The sequence below is a fragment of the Pipistrellus hanaki genome, assembly GCF_964339955.1.
Source record: "Pipistrellus hanaki genome assembly, chromosome: 19".
Taxonomy (NCBI): domain Eukaryota; kingdom Metazoa; phylum Chordata; class Mammalia; order Chiroptera; family Vespertilionidae; genus Pipistrellus; species Pipistrellus hanaki.
The window spans coordinates 8,532,585-8,550,829 of NC_140521.1; the positions used below are offsets into that span (position 1 = coordinate 8,532,585).

General features: G+C 62.3%; 1 protein-coding gene across 4 annotated transcripts in view; it reads right to left on the bottom strand.

The window, feature by feature from the left end:
- Positions 1–10,708: 10,708 nt before the first annotated feature.
- The window catches only part of ABCB9 (ATP binding cassette subfamily B member 9), a 33,456-nt gene continuing 25,919 nt past the window's right edge, over positions 10,709–18,245 (bottom strand). For all 4 annotated transcript variants that reach the window (XM_084867783.1, XM_084867784.1, XM_084867781.1 and 1 more), the window contains exons 8-12: positions 17,288–17,476; positions 15,582–15,755; positions 14,784–14,943; positions 13,258–13,394; positions 10,709–11,782 (exon numbers count right to left, since the gene is read on the bottom strand). In XM_084867783.1, the coding sequence (XP_084723909.1) occupies positions 11,546–11,782; positions 13,258–13,394; positions 14,784–14,943; positions 15,582–15,755; positions 17,288–17,476 (897 nt within the window). In that variant the 3' untranslated portion in view covers positions 10,709–11,545. The remainder of the gene's footprint in view (positions 11,783–13,257; positions 13,395–14,783; positions 14,944–15,581; positions 15,756–17,287; positions 17,477–18,245) is intronic.

Below are 18,245 nucleotides of genomic sequence, written 5' to 3' on the forward strand. Positions count from 1 at the left end.
TTTTTTTTATTTATTTTATTTATTTTATTTTTTTATTGATTTTTTTACAGAGAGGAAGGGAGAGGGATAGAGAGCCAGAAACACCGATGAGAGAGAAACATCGACCAGCTGCCTCCTGCACACCCCCTACCAGGGATGTGCCCGCAACCAAGGTACATGCCCTTGACCGGAATCGAACCTGGGACCTTTCAGTCTGCAGGCCGACGCTCTATCCACTGAGCCAAACCGGTTTCGGCTCAAGGCGGTATTTTAAAAAGAGCCTTTCTAAGCCTCGGTTTTTCTTTCCTTTTTTTTTTTTTCCCCAGTTCTAGAAATCATTTGCATCTTTCGTTTCTTAACTGGGTGATACGGGTCTCTCTCGCTTTCGGGGAGCCTGGCGTCTTTCGTGATAAAATGAATGTACACAGGGACCGGGTGCCCTTCCGTCAGACCCGTCAGAGGCCTCGCACCGTCCCGGGGCCTCACCGGGGTCACGGGAGGGGCGTGTTTGTCAGGAGTCTCCCTGCGAAGCCGCCCTCCCCCGCTTCCCGCCCTCCCCCCTGTGCGGGCGGTCCCTGGCCCAGCCCACACCGGGGGGTGGGGAGTTATCTCCCGTGCCTCTTCGTTTCTAAAGTTATAACGCGAGCCCGGCCGCCGTGGCCCCGTGGCTGAGCATCGGCCTAGGAACCAGGAAGGCACGGTTCGATTCCCCGTCAGGGCACAGCCTGGGCGGCGGCTCCATCCCCAGAGCGGGGCGTGCGGGAGGCGGCCGACCCGTCATTCCCTCTCATCATCGATGTTCCCATGTCTGGCTCCCTCTCCCTTCCTCTCTGAATCAATAAAATACATGTACTTTTAAAAGGTGTAATGTGATAGTGAGTCGGATCCAAACAGCGAAGAAGGTGTGAGCAGCCCCCGGAGTCTCCTTCGGGGGGGCGGGGGGGGTGTCAGCGCGGGTCCCAGCCCTGCGTGGTGTCCGCCTCCGCCCGCCCTCCCACCGAGCTCCGGGAGCGTGTCCCCCTGCACCGCATCCTCACCGGGAGATCGCCGGCCGGCGGCACACGGACTCTCATCGGTGTGATTCCTCCGGTTTCCGCCCCGGACGGTGCCCCAGCGCTCAGGGGGCCCCGCCCCCGGGCACAGCCTCCGGGGCACAGGGAGAGTTCGAGCCGGTGCGTGTGTATGTGTGTGTGCATGTGTGCACACATGTCTGCTTGTGTGCGTGTGTGAGCTGTGTGTTTGCATGTGTGCACACGTGTTTGTGTGTGTGTGAGAGCTGTGTGTGTGTGTGTGTGTGTGCGCGCGCGCGCGCGTGTGTGCATGTGTGTGTGTGTGTGTGTGTGTGTGTGATTCCGTGCAGCTTTTTTTTTTTTTTTTTTTTTTTTTAGTGAGGATTCTTCTCGGCTGTGAATTCAGGCACTCCATCCATCGGGGACACAGCCATCGCCGGGACACTCTGCACGTCTCCTCCGCGGCAGAGGGGGGTCCGGTGCTCTCGCCTCCCCTCCTCGAGGCTCTGCCCGCGCTGCCGTCTGCTGTCCCCTCGCCTCGGTCGCCTCCACCTCCGGGCCGCCCGATCGGAGGAGTGGGCCCGGGAACAGCTGGTCTGGGAGCCCGGGAAGCGGGTTCTGGCAGCGGACGAGGAAAGCCGGTGACGGTGCTCCTGGGCCTCCGTGTGCCCATCGGGGAATGGGGCTCAGGTCTGCCTCCGCCCCTTTGCTGCAGAAATAAGGCGTTAGCCGAAACCGTCTGGCTCAGTGGAGAGAGCGATTGGCTGCGGACTGAGAGGTCCCGGGTTCGATTCCGTCAAGGGCATGTACCTTGGTGGCGGGCACATCATTGATGTTTCTAATTCTCTATCCCTCTCTCTCCCTTCATCTCTGTAAAAAATTAATAAAATATTATATATATATATATATATATATATATATATATATATATATATATATATATATATATATTTTTTTTTTAAAGAAAGAAGGCGTTCATTCTATTTCTAGAAAAGCATGGCTCCTTGACAGGTCAGCTGGGGGCGAGGGGATCCTGGTCTGGGTGGTGGGGGGGTCCCCTGAGCCACTACAGAGGGAATGACATCATTGCAAACCCTTTCTAACCGCCTTCCCTCCGGCTGGAGGGGAACCGGGTGGTTTTCCTGGCGAGAGACGCTTCCCTTTGTTCCGAGAAAGAAAGGGGACCGAGGAGGGTTAGAGGTTCCTGCTCCCCGAGGGGCAGGTTCTGGGCTGCGGCCGCCGGTCCCAGCACGGCAGCTGGGCTGCATTCCTGTCTATTAGGCCCCACAGGCAACCCGGAGGCGAGGCCCCGAGCGAGCAGCGGGTGGAGGGCTGTGGCACCGGAAGGCACGGAGCCACAGGCCTCAGGCCACGGCCCGGCTCCCCGGGGCCCAGAGGGAGAGGAGGGGGGGCTGCCCACCCAGGAGCCACGTCGGAGGGCGAGGCGGGGGCAGGCACAGAACCGCGGGATCTCCCGTCCACTGACTCACTGGGCAAACATGTGCCTGCTCGGGTCTGTAGGCTGACATCTTTTCATCAGCTCTGGCAACGATCTCTTCGCACAATCCCTCCGCCCGCGCTCCGGGCGCCTCTGTCCGGGATCCGGAGGGAGGGCCGTGTGGGGAGCCGGCCCGGGGACTCCGTTTCCCTCTCGCCGGCTGCGTGCGTTCCGCCCGGCGGTTCTGTTCCTTCCCTCTCAGACCCGCTGGGCCGCCTCCCGGCCCTCTCTGCCTCAGGAGCATTTTCGAGCTCGATGACTTTTTTTTTTTTTTTTTTAATATATTATATTGATTTTTCACAGAGAGGAAGGGAGAGAGATAGAGAGCTAGAAACATCGATGAGAGAGAAACACCGATCAGCTGCCTCCTGCACACCCCCTACTGGGGATGTGCCTGCAACCAATGTACATGCCCCTCACCGGAATCGAACTTGGGATCTTTCGGTCCACAGGCGACGCTCTATCCACTGAGCCAAACCGGTTTTGGCTCTATGACAACTTTTTAATTCTTCTCTAAATCCTCGCCCGAGGCTATTCTTGCCCTTCATTTATTTATGGTTTTTTGTTTTGTTTTGTTTTGTTTTTTGCTCAAAACAACAAGAGGATTATTTCTCACAGTCCTGGGGGCTGGCGCGCAGGATCGAGGTGCCCGTGGCCTCCGTGACTGTGAGAGGCCTTTTCCGGCTACAGCCAGCGCCCTCTCCCCGGGTCTTCCCCGGGCCTGGCCTCGGTGACAGGCTTTCCCTGGATATTTTTTTTTTAGAGGGAGCAGAAGGGAGGGAGGGACGTGGGGCCGAGGGATCCACCTGCAACCCAGGTGCATGCCCTTGACCAGCAATCGAACCTGAGACCCTTCCTTCGGTGCATGGGCCGACGCTCTGCCCACTGAGCGACACGGGCCAGGGCAGGGCGGTCAGCTTCATCCGGAGGGCAGGAGACGCTGTCGCGGGGTTTGACCTGGAGGAGCTGGCCCCCAGGGGTGGGTGCCCGGCCGTGCCCGCTCCCTCGGCGTGGGGCGGTGCGGGGAGGACACCTGGCAGGCATGCCCCGGTGACACACCGCGCTGGCAGGAAGTCCCTCGGCCGTGACGGGGTGAGAGAGGCACGCCGCCCAGCGCCCTCCTCCCCGTGACCCACAGCCCCCGTCAGGAGGAAAACATCACATTCCCGCCGAGGCCGAGCCTCCAGGCCCCGCCGGCCTCCCCGGGCACGTCACCGAGTGAGATGAGGGGCGTCCGTCTGCCATCCGTCACCGCCAGGAGGGGCCCGGGGGCCACGTGCCAGAGAAGCGGTGACGGGTGCGACACATGGAGGACGGAAGAGACCAGCTGGGGCAGTGAGAAATCAGGGGGGACTGCCTGGAGGCGGCGGCGGAGGTGGGAGGCGGCCGCACACATGATGTCCCCAAACCAGCCACCTTCCTGTTCTGGAAAAGCCCATCCTTGACCAGCGCTACCATGTATCAGCCCCGACGCCCAGCCGGGCTCCCGTTTGGGAAACTAGGCCGGCGTCCAGAGAGGCTGGATCCTCGAGGGTCAGAGGCCGGCGACATGTGGCCGCAGACCGGGCCGCGGTTACGTAACTGCCGGGCGTCGGTGCTCGGCCCCGCGTCCCCGGCTGCCCCCGGGCCGTGCGGCCGGGCTCCGGGGCCAGGAGAGGTGAAGGGCCTCCGCGGCTTATCTGTTTGGGGCTTACGTCGCGGCTCCCAGGCGCCTACCCCCAGAGCGGCCGCTGTTGGCAGAGCCGAGAATTCCTTCAAGTGTTTCTCAACCCCCAGGGCCCTGCGGTTATAAATAGCTTCCGTTACAAAGCCGGATGTCCTGAGCCCGGGCTGCAGAAGGCCCGCTGATGAAGCAATAACCCCCCTCTCCGAGGCCGGCGTACCCCGTCCACGGCCCCCGGCCCGGGTGCCTGCTGCCCCGAGTGGCCCTGGCCAGGGCAGTGAGCTCTGGGGGGCAGTCACAGCTCACCCGGACCAAAACCTTCCAAGGAGCCCTGGCCGGTTTGGCTCAGTGGATAGAGCACCGGCCTTCAGACGGAAGGGTCCCGGGTTGGATTCCGGTCAAGAGCACATGCCCGGATTGCCAGCTTGATCCCCGGGGGCGGGGAGGGGGGCGTGCAAGAGGCAGCCGATCCATGATTCTCTCACCATCGATGTTCCTCTCTCTCTCCCTCTCCCTTTCTCTCTGGAATCAATAAAGATACGTTAAAACAACCACCACCCCCCAACGCTCCCCAGTCCTCATGGAAGGAGTGACACCTCTTAGATGCCCCCGGTACGTCCCTGGCCGAGCTTCTGCCTGGGTGTGGGCTGTATACTTGCCACTTCTTTGCCTGGATCAGTACTCCCCACACCTCTTACCTTTTCTTTTCTATTTAATATATGTTTATTGATTTCAGAGAGGGTGTGAAAGAGAAGCGTCAATGATGAGATAGAATCATTGATCGGCTGCCTCCTGCACGCCCCCCACTGGGATTTGAGCCTGCAACCAGAGCATGTGCCCTTGACCAGAATCGAACCTGGAACCCTTCAGCCTGCAGGCCAACACTCTGTCCACTGAGCCAAACCAGCTAGGGCCTCTTACCTTTTTTTAAAAAACCAGGTGAGCCCGGCCATTGCGCGCAGGAACCCATGTACCAAAAAGGTTGCTCGCTGGTTCGATTCCCGGGGGGCTGGGGCTCCATCCCCAGGAGGGGGCGTGCAGGAGGCGGCGAGGGATGTCTCTCTCTCCCTCCTCCCTCTCCCCTCCTCTCTCTCTCACAATCAACACGAGCCTTTTTAAAACGAGGTGAAATTCACACAGCTGAGCGCTTCCCGGGGAAACACAGGTGTCGGCCTCAGTGTGTTCACAAGGTCACAGCCCAGCGGCTCCTGAGTCTCAGAGTTCCCGCCACCGCAGAATGCTGTGGCCCGTCAGAGCAGAGCCTCCCCCCGCCCTCACGCCACGCCAGCCTGAGCCTCTCTCCGCCTGTCCGGGGCGGAGGCCCCAATGAGCACACCCCGGGAAAGGAGCCCCCAGCACGGAGCCTGTGTCCGAGGGTCACCAGGTGCAGCCACGCCCAGCCTTTCCCTTCTCGTGGGGAAGCCCGGGGCCGGACCGCGGTCTGATTGTCCGCTCGTGGGGGCCACCTGGGGGTTCCCACCTTCAGGCTCCTGTGACCAGCGTTGTCATGAACACCCCAGGTGCAGGTTTCTGCGGGGACGTATTTGTTTTTTAATATATTTTATTGATTTTTCACGGAGAGGAAGAGAGAGGGAGAGAGACTTAGAAACATCGATGAGAGAGAATCATCTATCAGCTGCCTCCTGCACGCCCTCTACTGGGAATGTGCCCGCAACCAAGGTACATGCCCTTGACCGGAATCGAACCCGGGACCCTCCAGCCCGCAGGCCGACGCTCTATCCACTGAGCCAAACCGGTCCCGGCTGCGGGGACGTATTTTTTCGGGGTCTCCCCCCAGGAGGGGGAGCGCTGGGTCCTGAGGTCACCCCACCTGGTCTGGCTCCTCCTCCTCCCCCTCGGCCTCGGCCGGGAGGTCCCCGGCTCAGACACGGCCGCTCCCCAATCAGGGTCCCATCTCTGTCACCGTTTGGGGTTCGTGAACCCCTGAAAACACCCGTGGCCGGTCCCTCTCCGTTCCCGGGGCGGCCACAGCCCCGCACAGCGCCTGGCCCCCGGCAGGTGCGGGGTGTGACCGCCACTGAAGGGCTGGCCTCAGGGAAGGAGCCCGGGGCCCCTGGGGTGACTCAGAGCCGGCCGGGGAGGAAGCCTGGCTGAGGTTCGGTCTTGCCCGCTGCCTGTGTGACTCAGCGCCTCGCTCCTGCCCCCAGTGACTCAGCAGCCCAGCTCCGTGGGCTGGAACGAGGAACCCTGAGCAGCCAGCTCCTTGCAAAGGAGAGCGAGAGAAAAACAAACACACCCACGAAGGTGGGAAAGAATGTGGGTGGGGAGTCGGGTGCGCATGGCAGCCTGCCCGTGAGCCCGAGGCTCCGGTTAAGGGCTCGAGGGTGGGGTCCAGGCGGTCAGGCTGCCGGGGTTCGAGTCCCAGCTCTGCCACTTCGCTGTATGGCTTTTTGCCGGCTAGTGTTTTTCGAAAAACAGGGTTCGTCGTAGTAGCTGCCTCTCGAGTTTGTGAGAATGAAAAGAGTTAATATACAGTATAAAGTGCTGAGCGTCGCTCCAAACATGGAGGAGCCGCAGGTTTGATTCCCGGTGGTGCACATGCCTGGGTTTTGAGTTCCATCCCCAGTAGGGGGCATGCAGAAGGCAGCCGATCATTCACTCTCATCAATGTTTCTCTCTCCCTCTCCCTCTCCCTTTCTCCTAAGTCAATAAGAACTTTTTGTGTGTGTGCGGTGTTGTTTGAATATATATTTACTGATTTTTTTTACCGAGAGGAAGGGAGATAGACACATCCACGAGAAAGAAGTCATCGATCAGCTGCCTCTTGCAGGCCCCCTACTGGTAAGGTGACCACCCGCCAAAAGCGGGACGTCTGGTCACCTTACCGACTGGGGATGTGCCCGCCACCAAGGTACGTGCCCTTGACCGGAATTGAACCCGGGACCCTTCCGTCCGCAGGCCGACGCTCTGTCCACCGAGCCAAACCGGTTTCGGCCAGTTTGTGTTTTCTATACATCGGACTCGACGCCTCTCGTGGCAGCCGGGTGGCGTCCGCAGATGGTGGGCCGACTTCCCTCGAGAAACGGGAGGCCAGGCCCCGCGGGGCACACGCTTCCTTGTGGTGGCCGAGGGCGCGGCCGAGCAGCCGGCGGCCCCTTTAGGAGGGGAGCGAGGTCTGCATGTCCCCCCGGTCCCCACCACTCCCCCCGCCTCACAGCTGTGCCCGCCGGCCGCGCTGTCCTCTGGGTGCACCTGCCCCGGGGGGAGGGTGCAGCCGGGGGCTCCCCTCACAGCCGCGCACCCTGTGCGCCCACCTACCTGTCCCGCTGAGCCGGAGCCTGGAGAAGAGGAGGCGGGCAGGACAGGGGAGTCCGAGCCCGTCGGCTCTGGATGCTCTGGGGGCAGAGACGGTCGCAGCTGGACTCGGAGAGAAAAGCAGATCTGGGGGGGGGTGGGGTCCGAGCCCTGGCACTGCTTCCGGCGATGGATACAGACACTCCGGCTGCCCCAGTGCGGGGGCTCGGCCCCACGTACCCACCTGCAGGGTCCTCCCCAGCTCCCCCGCTGGGGGGCAGCACCCCGAGGCCCTGGGTGTCCGTCCTGGGGCTGTCAGCGCTGACTGTGACTCCAAACCAGATGGACAGCCCCCTCCCAACACACACACACACACACACACACACACACACACACACACACACGCTCTGGGCCAGAACAGCCCACCTGCTGCCGCCTGAGGCTCTCATTCAGCCTCAGGGACCAGCTGAGAGGAGGGAGGGGGAGGGAGGGGGAAGGCACGAGCTGAGGAAGGCCCAGGGTGAGGACCTGGGGGCGGGGGCCAGAGTGCAGGTTCTAGAACTCTCTAAGCCCCCTCCCCAGACACCAAAGACGCAGCTTCCCCAGGCCCCTGTCTCCCGCGGAGCCCACTGCCCGGGACCGGCTGCACAGTGTGCAGGGATGGTGCAGAGTGACACCGCGGGGGCCGGAGGGTGCAAACCTCAGGCAGGACTCGCCGGCGGCGGCAGCTGCGGGGCGTTAAGCATTAAGCAGAGAATCAGGCCTTTCTGAGCTCATGCACCTGCGTGGGCTGCACACCGTGAGGCCGGTCTGTGCCTCCCTGCCCCGGGCCTCAAGCCAGGGCTGTCCGCTCGGGGTCCCCACAGCCCCCCGTCTCTGACCACAGTGACTGCCTCGCATGGGGCCCAGGACCGAGGAAGACAGCCAGATCTGCTACATTCACCCTGACGGAGAAGGTCCAGCCCGGCCGGATGGCTCCGTGGCTGAGCATCGACCTATGAACCAGGAGGTCACGGTTCGATTCCCGGTTGTGGCTCGATCCCCAGTAGGCGGCGTGCAGGAGGCAGCTGATCCGTGATTCTCTCTCATCAGTGATGTTTCTATCTCTCTCTCCCTCTCCCTTCCTCTCTGATATCAATAAATGTATATATACATATTTTTTTAAGTTAACAACAACGAGAAAAGAAAGGCTGCAGAAACACCAACAGGAGCTTGAGTCTCCTTGCCAGCGGTCGCCAGGGCGGCTCCCTGGCCGTGAGGAGTGGCCCTGGGCCACGTGAGATGCCAACGTAAAGGATAACTGGGTGAAGGTGCAGTGGCGGGCACCTCTGGCTTACGCTGGGGCCCGCCTGTCCGTCTGGAATTGCTCCTGAATAACAGGGTGGGCGGACGTCTGGGAAAAGCGGTTCCTTGTGGAAAAATATGCAGGCGACAACGAGACAGGAGCTCTGTTCATTCCAACGGTGCCACTCCCCTCCGTAAGCCTGTGTGGCCGCCCCAGCATCAAAAAACCCGCTCTCGCCGAAACCGGTTTGGCTCAGTGGATAGAGCGTCGGCCTGCAGACCGAAGGGTCCCAGGTTCGATTCCGATCAAGGGCATGGACATCGGTTGCGGGCACATCCCCGGTAGGAGGTGTGCAAGAGGCGGCTGGTCGATGTCTCTCTCTCATCGACGTCCCTAGCTCTCTATCTCTTTCCCTTCCTCTCTGTAAAAAAATCAATAAAATATATTATTTTTTTAAAAAAAGAAAAAACCCGCTCTGCCTTCCAACGGGGAGGGGGCTCGCGAGGTCACTCGGGGTTCGGGTTTGCACATGGGGGGTCTGGAGCTGACGCCGGCATGGGACAGGGAGGAGAACCTGGGATTGCCAGCCCGGGAGGGGACGGGCAGGGCGGAGAGCTGGGCAGACAGACGGCGGGACTGGACCAACGTATAGGCCGGACACCGCCTGCAGGTGTGGCTCAGCGACCTGGGTTTTCTAAAAATGACCTGAGCCCGCCTATAAAAAGCCGCTGACCTCGCACGGGGATGGAGACGTCCTGAGATCTGCGAGCGGCCTTTCCGCGGGGCCCCGCTGGAGCCTCGGACCCGAGCCCCGTCAGCCACGGTCCCCACCCCCCTCTGCGCCGGTTCCGAGGGAGCTCGGGCTGCCCTCCGGCTTCAGGCCTGCACCAGACCCCGCTCTGCACAGGGCGGGAAGCGCGCTCCGGAGCCACGCAGAGCGGGCAGGCAGGAGGCCGCCGGGCGGGGACCAGGCTCCCGGCGGCCGGCTGGGGCCCTGGGGCAGCCGCCTGCTGCGCGGGGAGCCTGGGGAGGAGCTGGGGTCTGACAGGGGTGCTGGCCTGGGCGGCAGGGTCAGCGCACCCCCTCCAGCGTCCCCCTCGGTGCCTGTGGTGGGGGTCACACACACACACACACACACACACACACACACGCACACACACGCTTCCTGGGTGTGAGGCCTGGCGTTAGCCCTTCCCAGCTCGTCTGTGAAGTGGGCGTGATGGTGTCTGTGCCTCTGGGGCTTTAGGGGGGTTACGTGATGACAGAGTTCACGCAAACCGGGTAGACCTGTGCCTGGAACAGAGCGGACAGGACGGAGGAGACGTCGGGGGGTGGCAGGGGCTGTGAGGACGACAGATCGGGGGACGGGAAACCCCACCTTCGGGGCTTGTTGCGGGGGGAAGGGGGGACATGTGAGCTGAGCGAGGAGTCAGGAGGGACCCTCGGGCACCGAGGGGAAGGAACAGTGTGCTGGGCAGGAGGAACAGCCAGTGTGGAGGCTCAGAGGCGAGAAGGAGTGAGGCCGGCGTGGCTGGGGCGGAGCAGCGGGGACCAGCGCTGAGGCCAGAGGGAGCGGGGCCCGGCGCCGGGAGGTGTTTGCGTGTGAAGTGCTGAGAGGCGGGGGAGGGTTTGCAGCCGGAGGGAGATGACGGACACGGGGGCAAAGGGACTGACCGCCGTCCTGCGCGGGAGAGGCCGCCCCGCAGCTCGGGGGCCTGGCCCCGACGGGAAAGGGCAGGCCGGGTCTCGGCCTCCCGGGGAGGCTCGGAGCCTCAGGGACTCGGAGGAGACGGGTCTCCGTTACCCAGCACAGCCCCGGGGACACAGACAGGGACCTGAATGTCAGCACGGAGGTCCCGGGGGCGCTCAGACACTGGGGCGGGGGGGGGGGAGAGGGGCCCGGGACCCCCAAAGTCTCTCCACAACTGCCCCAGGCAGTGCCCGGAGAGCTGGGTCTGATGGACAGACCTAGCCAGGAAATGGGGCAGATGCCCCAGGAAGAGGTCAGGGGTCAGGGGCCAGAGGTCAGAGGTAGTACACTTTATTGACTGGGTTCTCCCAACATTCTGCAACCTCCCTGCAAAGCCAGACCCTGGACTCTGCCACCATCCCATCCACCGATCAGGGCAGAGAACGGGCCCCCCCAGACAGCAAGGGGCCTGGGAGCGGCGGGGGGGCAGGTGGGGGCAGGAGGGGCGGCCGGCGGGGGGAGCGGGGGCGGGGCTGACGCCGGGTGCTGGGCCGGGGTCACCCCGAGGCTCGGCCGGCCCGGCCAGCCCCTCGCTCCCCCAGTTAGGTTCGCAGTGGTTCACAGTGAGGCCGGCCGGACTGGGCAGGCGGGGGCCTCCTCCACCCACCCTGGCCGACTCACGAAGCTGGGGAGAGGGAGGGACGGGGCAACGGGCAGAGGCCTAGCTCCCCCTGACCGCCCCCAGGCTCCGAGGAGGGCCACTCATTCCATGGCTCAGAAGCTTCTAGAACATCTCAGCGACCTTGCCCACCACGATGCCCCACGAGAAACTGTGTTTTTAAACCTGGGGGTTGACCAGGGACCGTCCAGCCGAGAGGTGCCGGCCCGGTGAGATCCTGGTGTGACGAGGTGCCGTGCCTTCGCCTCGGAGACTGGTGGAGAGACCGTGGGCTGGCGGTGGCCGGGGGCCACGGGGGCCATGGAGCCACGGGGGCCACGGGGGCCAGGGCGAGAAGCGGGAAGCAGTGACACGGGGTGTGGCCGGCCGCCCTCCGGGTCCGTGGGCCTGGGCTCCGAGGGCTGCTCTCCGCGGGCACCTCCGCCGGGCGGGCATCGGGTGGGGCCTCCGCCCCCCGGGACGGGCGGGCGTCGGGCGGGCGGGCGGTCAGGCCTCGCTGTGGCCGGCCGCGCGGTCCAGGGCGGGCTCCAGCCCCAGCATCTGGCGCTGCACCAGCTTGGCGTAGAGGCCGCCCTGGGCCAGCAGCTGCTGGTGGGTGCCCTGCTGCACCACGCGGCCCTGGTCCAGCACCACGATGCGGTGCGCCCGCTCCACCGTGCTCAGCCGGTGCGCGATGAGGAGCACCGTGTGCTGCTGCAGGGCGCCGTGGATGGCGCGCTGAATCTGCGGGGACGGGGCGGCTGGCGGCGGGCGGGCGGGCAGGCGGCCACCCAGCACTGCCTCCTCCCTCCTCCTCCTCCCTCCTCCCCCCTCCTCCCCCTCCCTCCTCCTCCCGCCTCCTCCCTCCTTCTCCCGCCTCCTCCCTCCTCCTCCCTCCTCCTCCCTCCTCCTCCCTCCTCCCCCCTCCTCCCCCTCCCCCTCCTCCCGCCTCCTCCCGCCTCCTCCCCCTCTACCCTCCTCCTCCCCCTCCCCCTCCTCCTCCCTCCTCCCCCCTCCTCCCCCTCCCTCCTCCTCCCGCCTCCTCCCGCCTCCTCCCTCCTCCTCCCTCCTCCTCCCTCCTCCCCCCTCCTCCCCCTCCCCCTCCTCCCGCCTCCTCCCGCCTCCTCCCCCTCTACCCTCCTCCTCCCCCTCCCCCTCCTCCCGCCTCCTCCCTCCTCCTTCATCCTTCTCCCTCCTCCGCCCTCCTCCTCCCTCCCCCTCCCCCTCCTCCTTCCTCCCCCTTCCTCCCTCCTTCTCCCTCCTCCCTCCTCCTCCCTCCTTCTCCCTCCTCCTTCATCCTTCTCCCTCCTCCTCCCTCCTCTCTCCTCCTCCCTTCTCCCTCCTCCCCCCTTCTCCTCCCCGGGCCCCGACTGCCCCTGTGGTGCACTCCATGGATTTTGACAAATGGAGAAGGTAGTGTGTCTACCATAAGGTGACCAGACGTCCCGCTTTTGGGGGGACAGTCCCGATTTTTAACAATTTGTCTCGCCCCCCCAGATGGAAACACCATGGGGGCCCGGGGGTTTGACGGCCGGTCACTCGGCCACGGTGACCCCAGCGCCTGGCTCGGTGCCCGGCGCCCGGGGAGCACAGTGAGTACCGGCCCGGTCCTCGCCGGTGTGGCTCAGTGGATAGAGCGTCGGCCTGTGAACTGAAGGGTCCCGGGTTCGATTCTGGTCAAGGGCATGTACTCCGGGTGCAGACTCCACCCCCGGCCGTGGTCGGGGCGCATGCCGGAGGCAGCCAATTGATGTGTTTCTCTCTCTCTCTCTGTCTCTCCTCCTTTCCACTCTCTCTAAAAACCAATGGGAAAATACCCTCCGGTGAGGATTTAAAAAATAAAGAAATACTGGCAATTAACCAACCCATGGGGAGATGAGGGCTCTCCAAACCGAAACGGCCTGGCCGGAGTGGCCCAGAGGCTGGGCGTTGTCCCCGCACGGACAGGCCCGCGGGTGGATCGGGGTCAGAGCACACGCCTGAGCTGTGGCCTCCAGCCCCGGAGGGGCCTGCGGGAGGCAGCCGATCGGTGTCTCTCTCACATCCATGTTTCTCTCTCTCCCTCTCCATTCCTCTCTCTCTAAAAACAAACATAAACATTAAAACACACACACACACAGAATGCCCCAGCCTGGGAAGCTGATGGTCTGGGGGAGCCGTGTGCACCCCCACCTCTCGGCCCCCACCCCCGCCCCCACCCCCGTCCCCCCACAGCTCACCAGGAACTCGCTCTCCGCGTCCAGCGCGCTGGTGGCCTCGTCCAGGATGAGCACGGGCGGCTTCCGCACCAGGGCCCGGGCCATGGCCACGCGCTGCTTCTGGCCCCCGGACAGCTGGGCGCCCTTCTCCCCGGTCTCTGCGGAGGGCACGGGGACGGCGGGCGGGTGAGGCCGGCAGCCTGGGGAGCCGGCAGTCCCGGTCTCCCTTCCCCTGCGCCGGGGACCACACTCTCCGGGGAAAGGACGCTGACCGGGGCCGCCGGCTGGGACCGCCAGCCGCTCACACTCACAAAAGGGCCCTCGCCGGTGTGGCTCAGTGGACAAGGGCATGTACCTTGGTTGCGGGCACATCCCCAGTGGGGGGGTGTGCAGGAGGCAGCTGATCGATGTTTTTCTCTCATCAATGTTTCTAACTCTCTATCCCTCTCCCTTCCTCTCTGTAAAAAATCAATAAAATATATTTTATTTTTAAAAAAATATATTTTATTGATTTTTTATAGAGAGGAAGAGAGAGGGATAGAGAGCTAGAAACATCGATGAGAGAGAGTCACCGATCAGCCACCTTCTGCACAACCCCCCACTGGGGATGTGCCCGCAACCAAGGTACATGCCCTTGACCGGAATCGAACCCGGGACCCCTCAGTCCGCAGGCTGACGCTCCATTCACTGAGCCAAACCGGTTTCGGCAATAAAATATATTTAAAAAACAACAACAACGAAACAGGCAAGGTCAATGACATTAAGAGGTAGATCTTGGAAAAGATAAACAAAATTGATAACCCTTTAGCCAGACTCATTAAAAAAAAAAAAAAAAAAAAAAAAGAGAGAGAGAGAGAGAGAGAGAGAGAGAGAGTGAGCGCAAATAAATAAAATCAGAAGTGAAAGAGAAGTTACAACTGACCTCATTAAAGAATACCAGGAACACCCAGAAACCAATACAGAATTAAAAACAAAACAGAAAAAAACCAAAAAACCCTATGCCCAGCTGGCATGCCTCAGTGGTGGAGTGTTGACCTATGAACCAGGAGATCAGAGTTCGATTCCCATCCAGGGCACAAGCCTGGGTTTTGGGCTTGATCCCCAGGGCAGAGGCAGCCGATTCTCTCTCATCACTGATGTTTCCATCCCTCTCTTCCTCTCCCTTCCTCTCTAAAATAAATAAAAACATGTTTTTTTAAAAAGAGAAAGTGTGCCCGGGACCGGTTTGGCTCAATGGATAGAGCGTCGGCTTGGGGACTGAAGGGTCCCAGGTTCGATTCTGGTCAAGGGCATGTACCTTGGTTGCGGGCACATCCCCAGTAGGGGGTGTGCAAGAGGCAGCTGATCGATGACTCTCTCTCATCGATGTTTCTATCTCTCTCCCTTCCTCTCTGTACAAAATCAATTAAAATATTTAAAAAAAAAAAAAAAAAAAAAGAGAAAGTGGTGGCACATATGTGACGTGAATCTCGCCTGCGATGACAAAGACAGCTGGCAGGGGCCCCGGGTGGCTCAGGGTCATGACCCGGGGCCCGCCCAGGGGGTACCTGTGTTGTAGCCGTCCTGCAGCTCCATGATGAAGCCGTGGGCGTTGGCCTTCTGCGCTGCCTCCACCACCATCTCGAAGGGCACGGTGGGCAGGCCGTAGGAGATGTTCTCTGTGATGGAGCGGGCGAACAGCACCGGCTCCTGGCTCACCAGGGAGATCTGCAAAAGAGGAGGAAGAGGAGGAGGGAGGGAGGGGGCCTGAGAAGCTGGGATCTTGCAGCCAGCTGTCACCAGCAGCCTGGCCAGCCCCGTCCAGCTGGCTGATGCCAGGGGTCTCAGGCCTGAAATCTGATCAGGGCCTGTCCTGGCTCTGCACTCAGCTGCCTCACTTCCTTCCCAACCATGGAGTCTGCCTTCTGCACGGGCCTGGTTGATTTTTCTTACAGAGGAAGGGAGAGGGATAGAGAGCCAGAAACATCGATGAGAGAGAAACACTGACCAGCTGCCTCTTGCACACCCCCCACTGGGGATGTGCCCGCAACCAAGGTACATGCCCTTGACTGGAATCGAACCCGGGACCTTTCAGTCCGCAGGCGACAAGGCTCTATCCACTGAGCTAAACCGGTTTCGGCTGAATCGGGACTTTAAAAAAAAAAAAAAAAAAAAAAAAAAAAAAAGCTGCGGGACGCGGGGCAAATTGTTAAAAAACCGGGACTGTCCTGCCAAAAGCGGGGCGTCTGGGCACCTTACCCTCGAGCTGCACCCGTCGCCCCTCTGCTCCGGAGAGCGCGGCGGGGACGCGGGAGGGCGGAGGGGCCGCGGGGAGGGCGGAGGGGCCGGCGGGGCCCGCCACCTACCACGCGGTGCAGGAACTTGTGGTCGTAGGCGCCGATGGGCTTCCCGTCCAGCAGCACGCGGCCGCCCTCCAGCGGGTAGAAGTTCTCCAGGATGTGCACGCAGGAGCTCTTCCCGCTGCCCGAGGGCCCCACCAGCGCCGTCACCTTCCCGGGGCACAGGCTGAAGGAGACGTCCTGCGGGGACACGTAGGCGCGGTGGGACCCGGCACCAGAGCTCGCACCCCGCGCCGCGGTCCGGCATCGCGGCTCCAGGGACGCTCTCCCCCCAGGACCCGGCGGCATGTCCACGCGGTCTCCCTGCCTGGACCGTTCTTTCTGCAGGGAGCAACCTGGACCGGCTCCTGCATCTCGTTCCAATGCCACCTCCTCCGAGAAGCCCTCCTGGACTGCTTCGCTGCACGACTCCCATCACCCCACCCTTCTGCGAACGCTCAGTCCTTCCTGACTAGAGTGAGGTGACCAGGCGCCCCGCTTTTGGCGGGACAGTCCCGGTGTTTAACCATTTGCCCCGCGTCCCGCGGCGTTTTAAAAAAAAAAGTCCCGATTCTGCCGAAACCGGTTTGGCTCAGTGGAAAGAGCGTCGGTCTGCGGACTGAAAGGTCCCAGGTTCAATTCCGGTCAAGGGCATGTATGTTGGTTGCGGGCACATCCCCGGCAGGGGGTGTGCAGGAGGCAGCTGGTCGATGTTTCTCTCTCATCAATGTTTCTAGCTCTCTATCCCTCTCTCCTCCTCTCTGTAAAAAAATCAATAATATATATATTTTTTAAAAAAGTCCCAATTCTTTCAAAAAATGAGGATTTTTTTAAAACGCTGCAGGACGTGGGACAAATTGTGAGAAATCGGGACTGTCCCGCCAAAAGCGGGGCATCTGGTCACCTTAAACTAGAGCCCAAACCGCAGGGGGGCGGGACTCTGCCTCTCGTGCTCCTGGCCGTGCGGCCGAGGCCCGGAGGCCCGTGTGGGGCAGATGGGAGAGGATGACGGGGCAGGCCGTGCCCCCCGACCCCCTCACCTGCAGGACTTCGGTGTGGGGCTGTGTGCGCGGGGGCAGGCTGCGCCCCTCACCTGCAGGACTTCGGTGTGGGGCCGTGTGCACGGGGGCAAGCCGCCCCCCTCACCTGCAGGACTTCGGTGTGGGGCCGTGTGCACGGGGGCAGGCCGCCCCCCTCACCTGCAGGACTTTGGTGTGGGGCCGTGTGCACGGGGGCAGGCCGCCCCCCTCACCTGCAGGACTTCGGTGTGGGGCCGTGTGCACGGGGGCAGGCCGCCCCCCTCACCTGCAGGACTTTGGTGAGGGGCCGGGTGCACGGGGCAGGGTGCAGCCCCCTCACCTGCAGGACTTCGGTGTGGGGCCGTGTGCACGGGGGCAGGCCGCCCCCCTCACCTGCAGGACTTTGGTGAGGGGCCGGGTGCACGGGGCAGGCCGCCCCCCTCACCTGCAGGACTTTGGTGTGGGGCCGGGTGCACGGGGGCAGGGTGCACCCCCTCACCTGCAGGACTTTGGTGTGGGGCCGGGTGCACGGGGGCAGGGTGCACCCCCCTCACCTGCAGGACTTTGGTGTGGGGCCGTGTGCATGGGGGCAGGGTGCACCCCCCTCACCTGCAGGACTTTGGTGCGGGGCCGGGTGCACGGGGGCAGGGTGCACCCCTCACCTGCAGGACTTTGGTGTGGGGCCGGGTGCACGGGGCAGGGTGCACCCCTCACCTGCAGGACTTTGGTGTGGGGCCGGGTGCGGTAGGTGAAGGTCACGTTCTCGAAGTCCACGCGGCCCTCCACGTGGTCGGGGGCCAGGCTCCCGTCGTGCACCATGGTTGGCTGCCGGTCGATGAACTCGAAGACCTTCTCGGCGGCCCCCACGCCCTGCATCAGGCCGCTGTAGACGGAGCCCACGGACTGCGGGGGAGACACGTCCTGTCCGGCCGACCGCTCCGGACCCCCGCCCGCCCGCCCACCCGCGGCGCCAGGAGGAGAGCGGGGACACAGCACCCCCCCCCCCCCGAGGGCGGAGGGAGGCCCCCTGCGAGTTCATGACGCGGACCAATGAGGACGGGAGGAGCCAGTACGATCCGGTGAGGAGCCTCAGCGCCGCCCTGCGGGAGGGGGGGGGGGGTGACCGCCCCGGAGGAGGGGAGGGAGGCAGAGAAGGAACCAAACCGCCAGGATGTGGCGGACCGGGAATGGACCCTTCCTCCTTCAGCTGCCACAGCGTCAGAAACATTTCAATTAAAAAAAGGGGGTGTCAATTTATACTACACATCTCCTTGGATAAAAAAAAAAATTTTAAATATATACACTGAGCCCTGGCTGGTTTGGCTCAGTGGACAGAGCATCAGCCTTCAGACTGAAGGGTCCCAGGATCGATTCCAGTCAAGGACACATGCCCAGGTTGCGGGCTCGATCCCCAGTGTGGGGCATGCAGAAGGCAGCCGATCAATGACTCTCTCTCATCATTGATGTTTCTATCTCCCTCTCCCTTACTCTCTGAAATCAATCAATATATATATCAATATACACACACACACACACACACACACACACACACTCAGTGGCCAGATTATTATGATCTCTGAACGCATAATAATCTGGCCACTCAGTGCATGTGTGTGTGTGTGTGTGTGTGTGTGTGTGTGTGTGTATTAGAAGCCCGGTGCATGAATTCGTG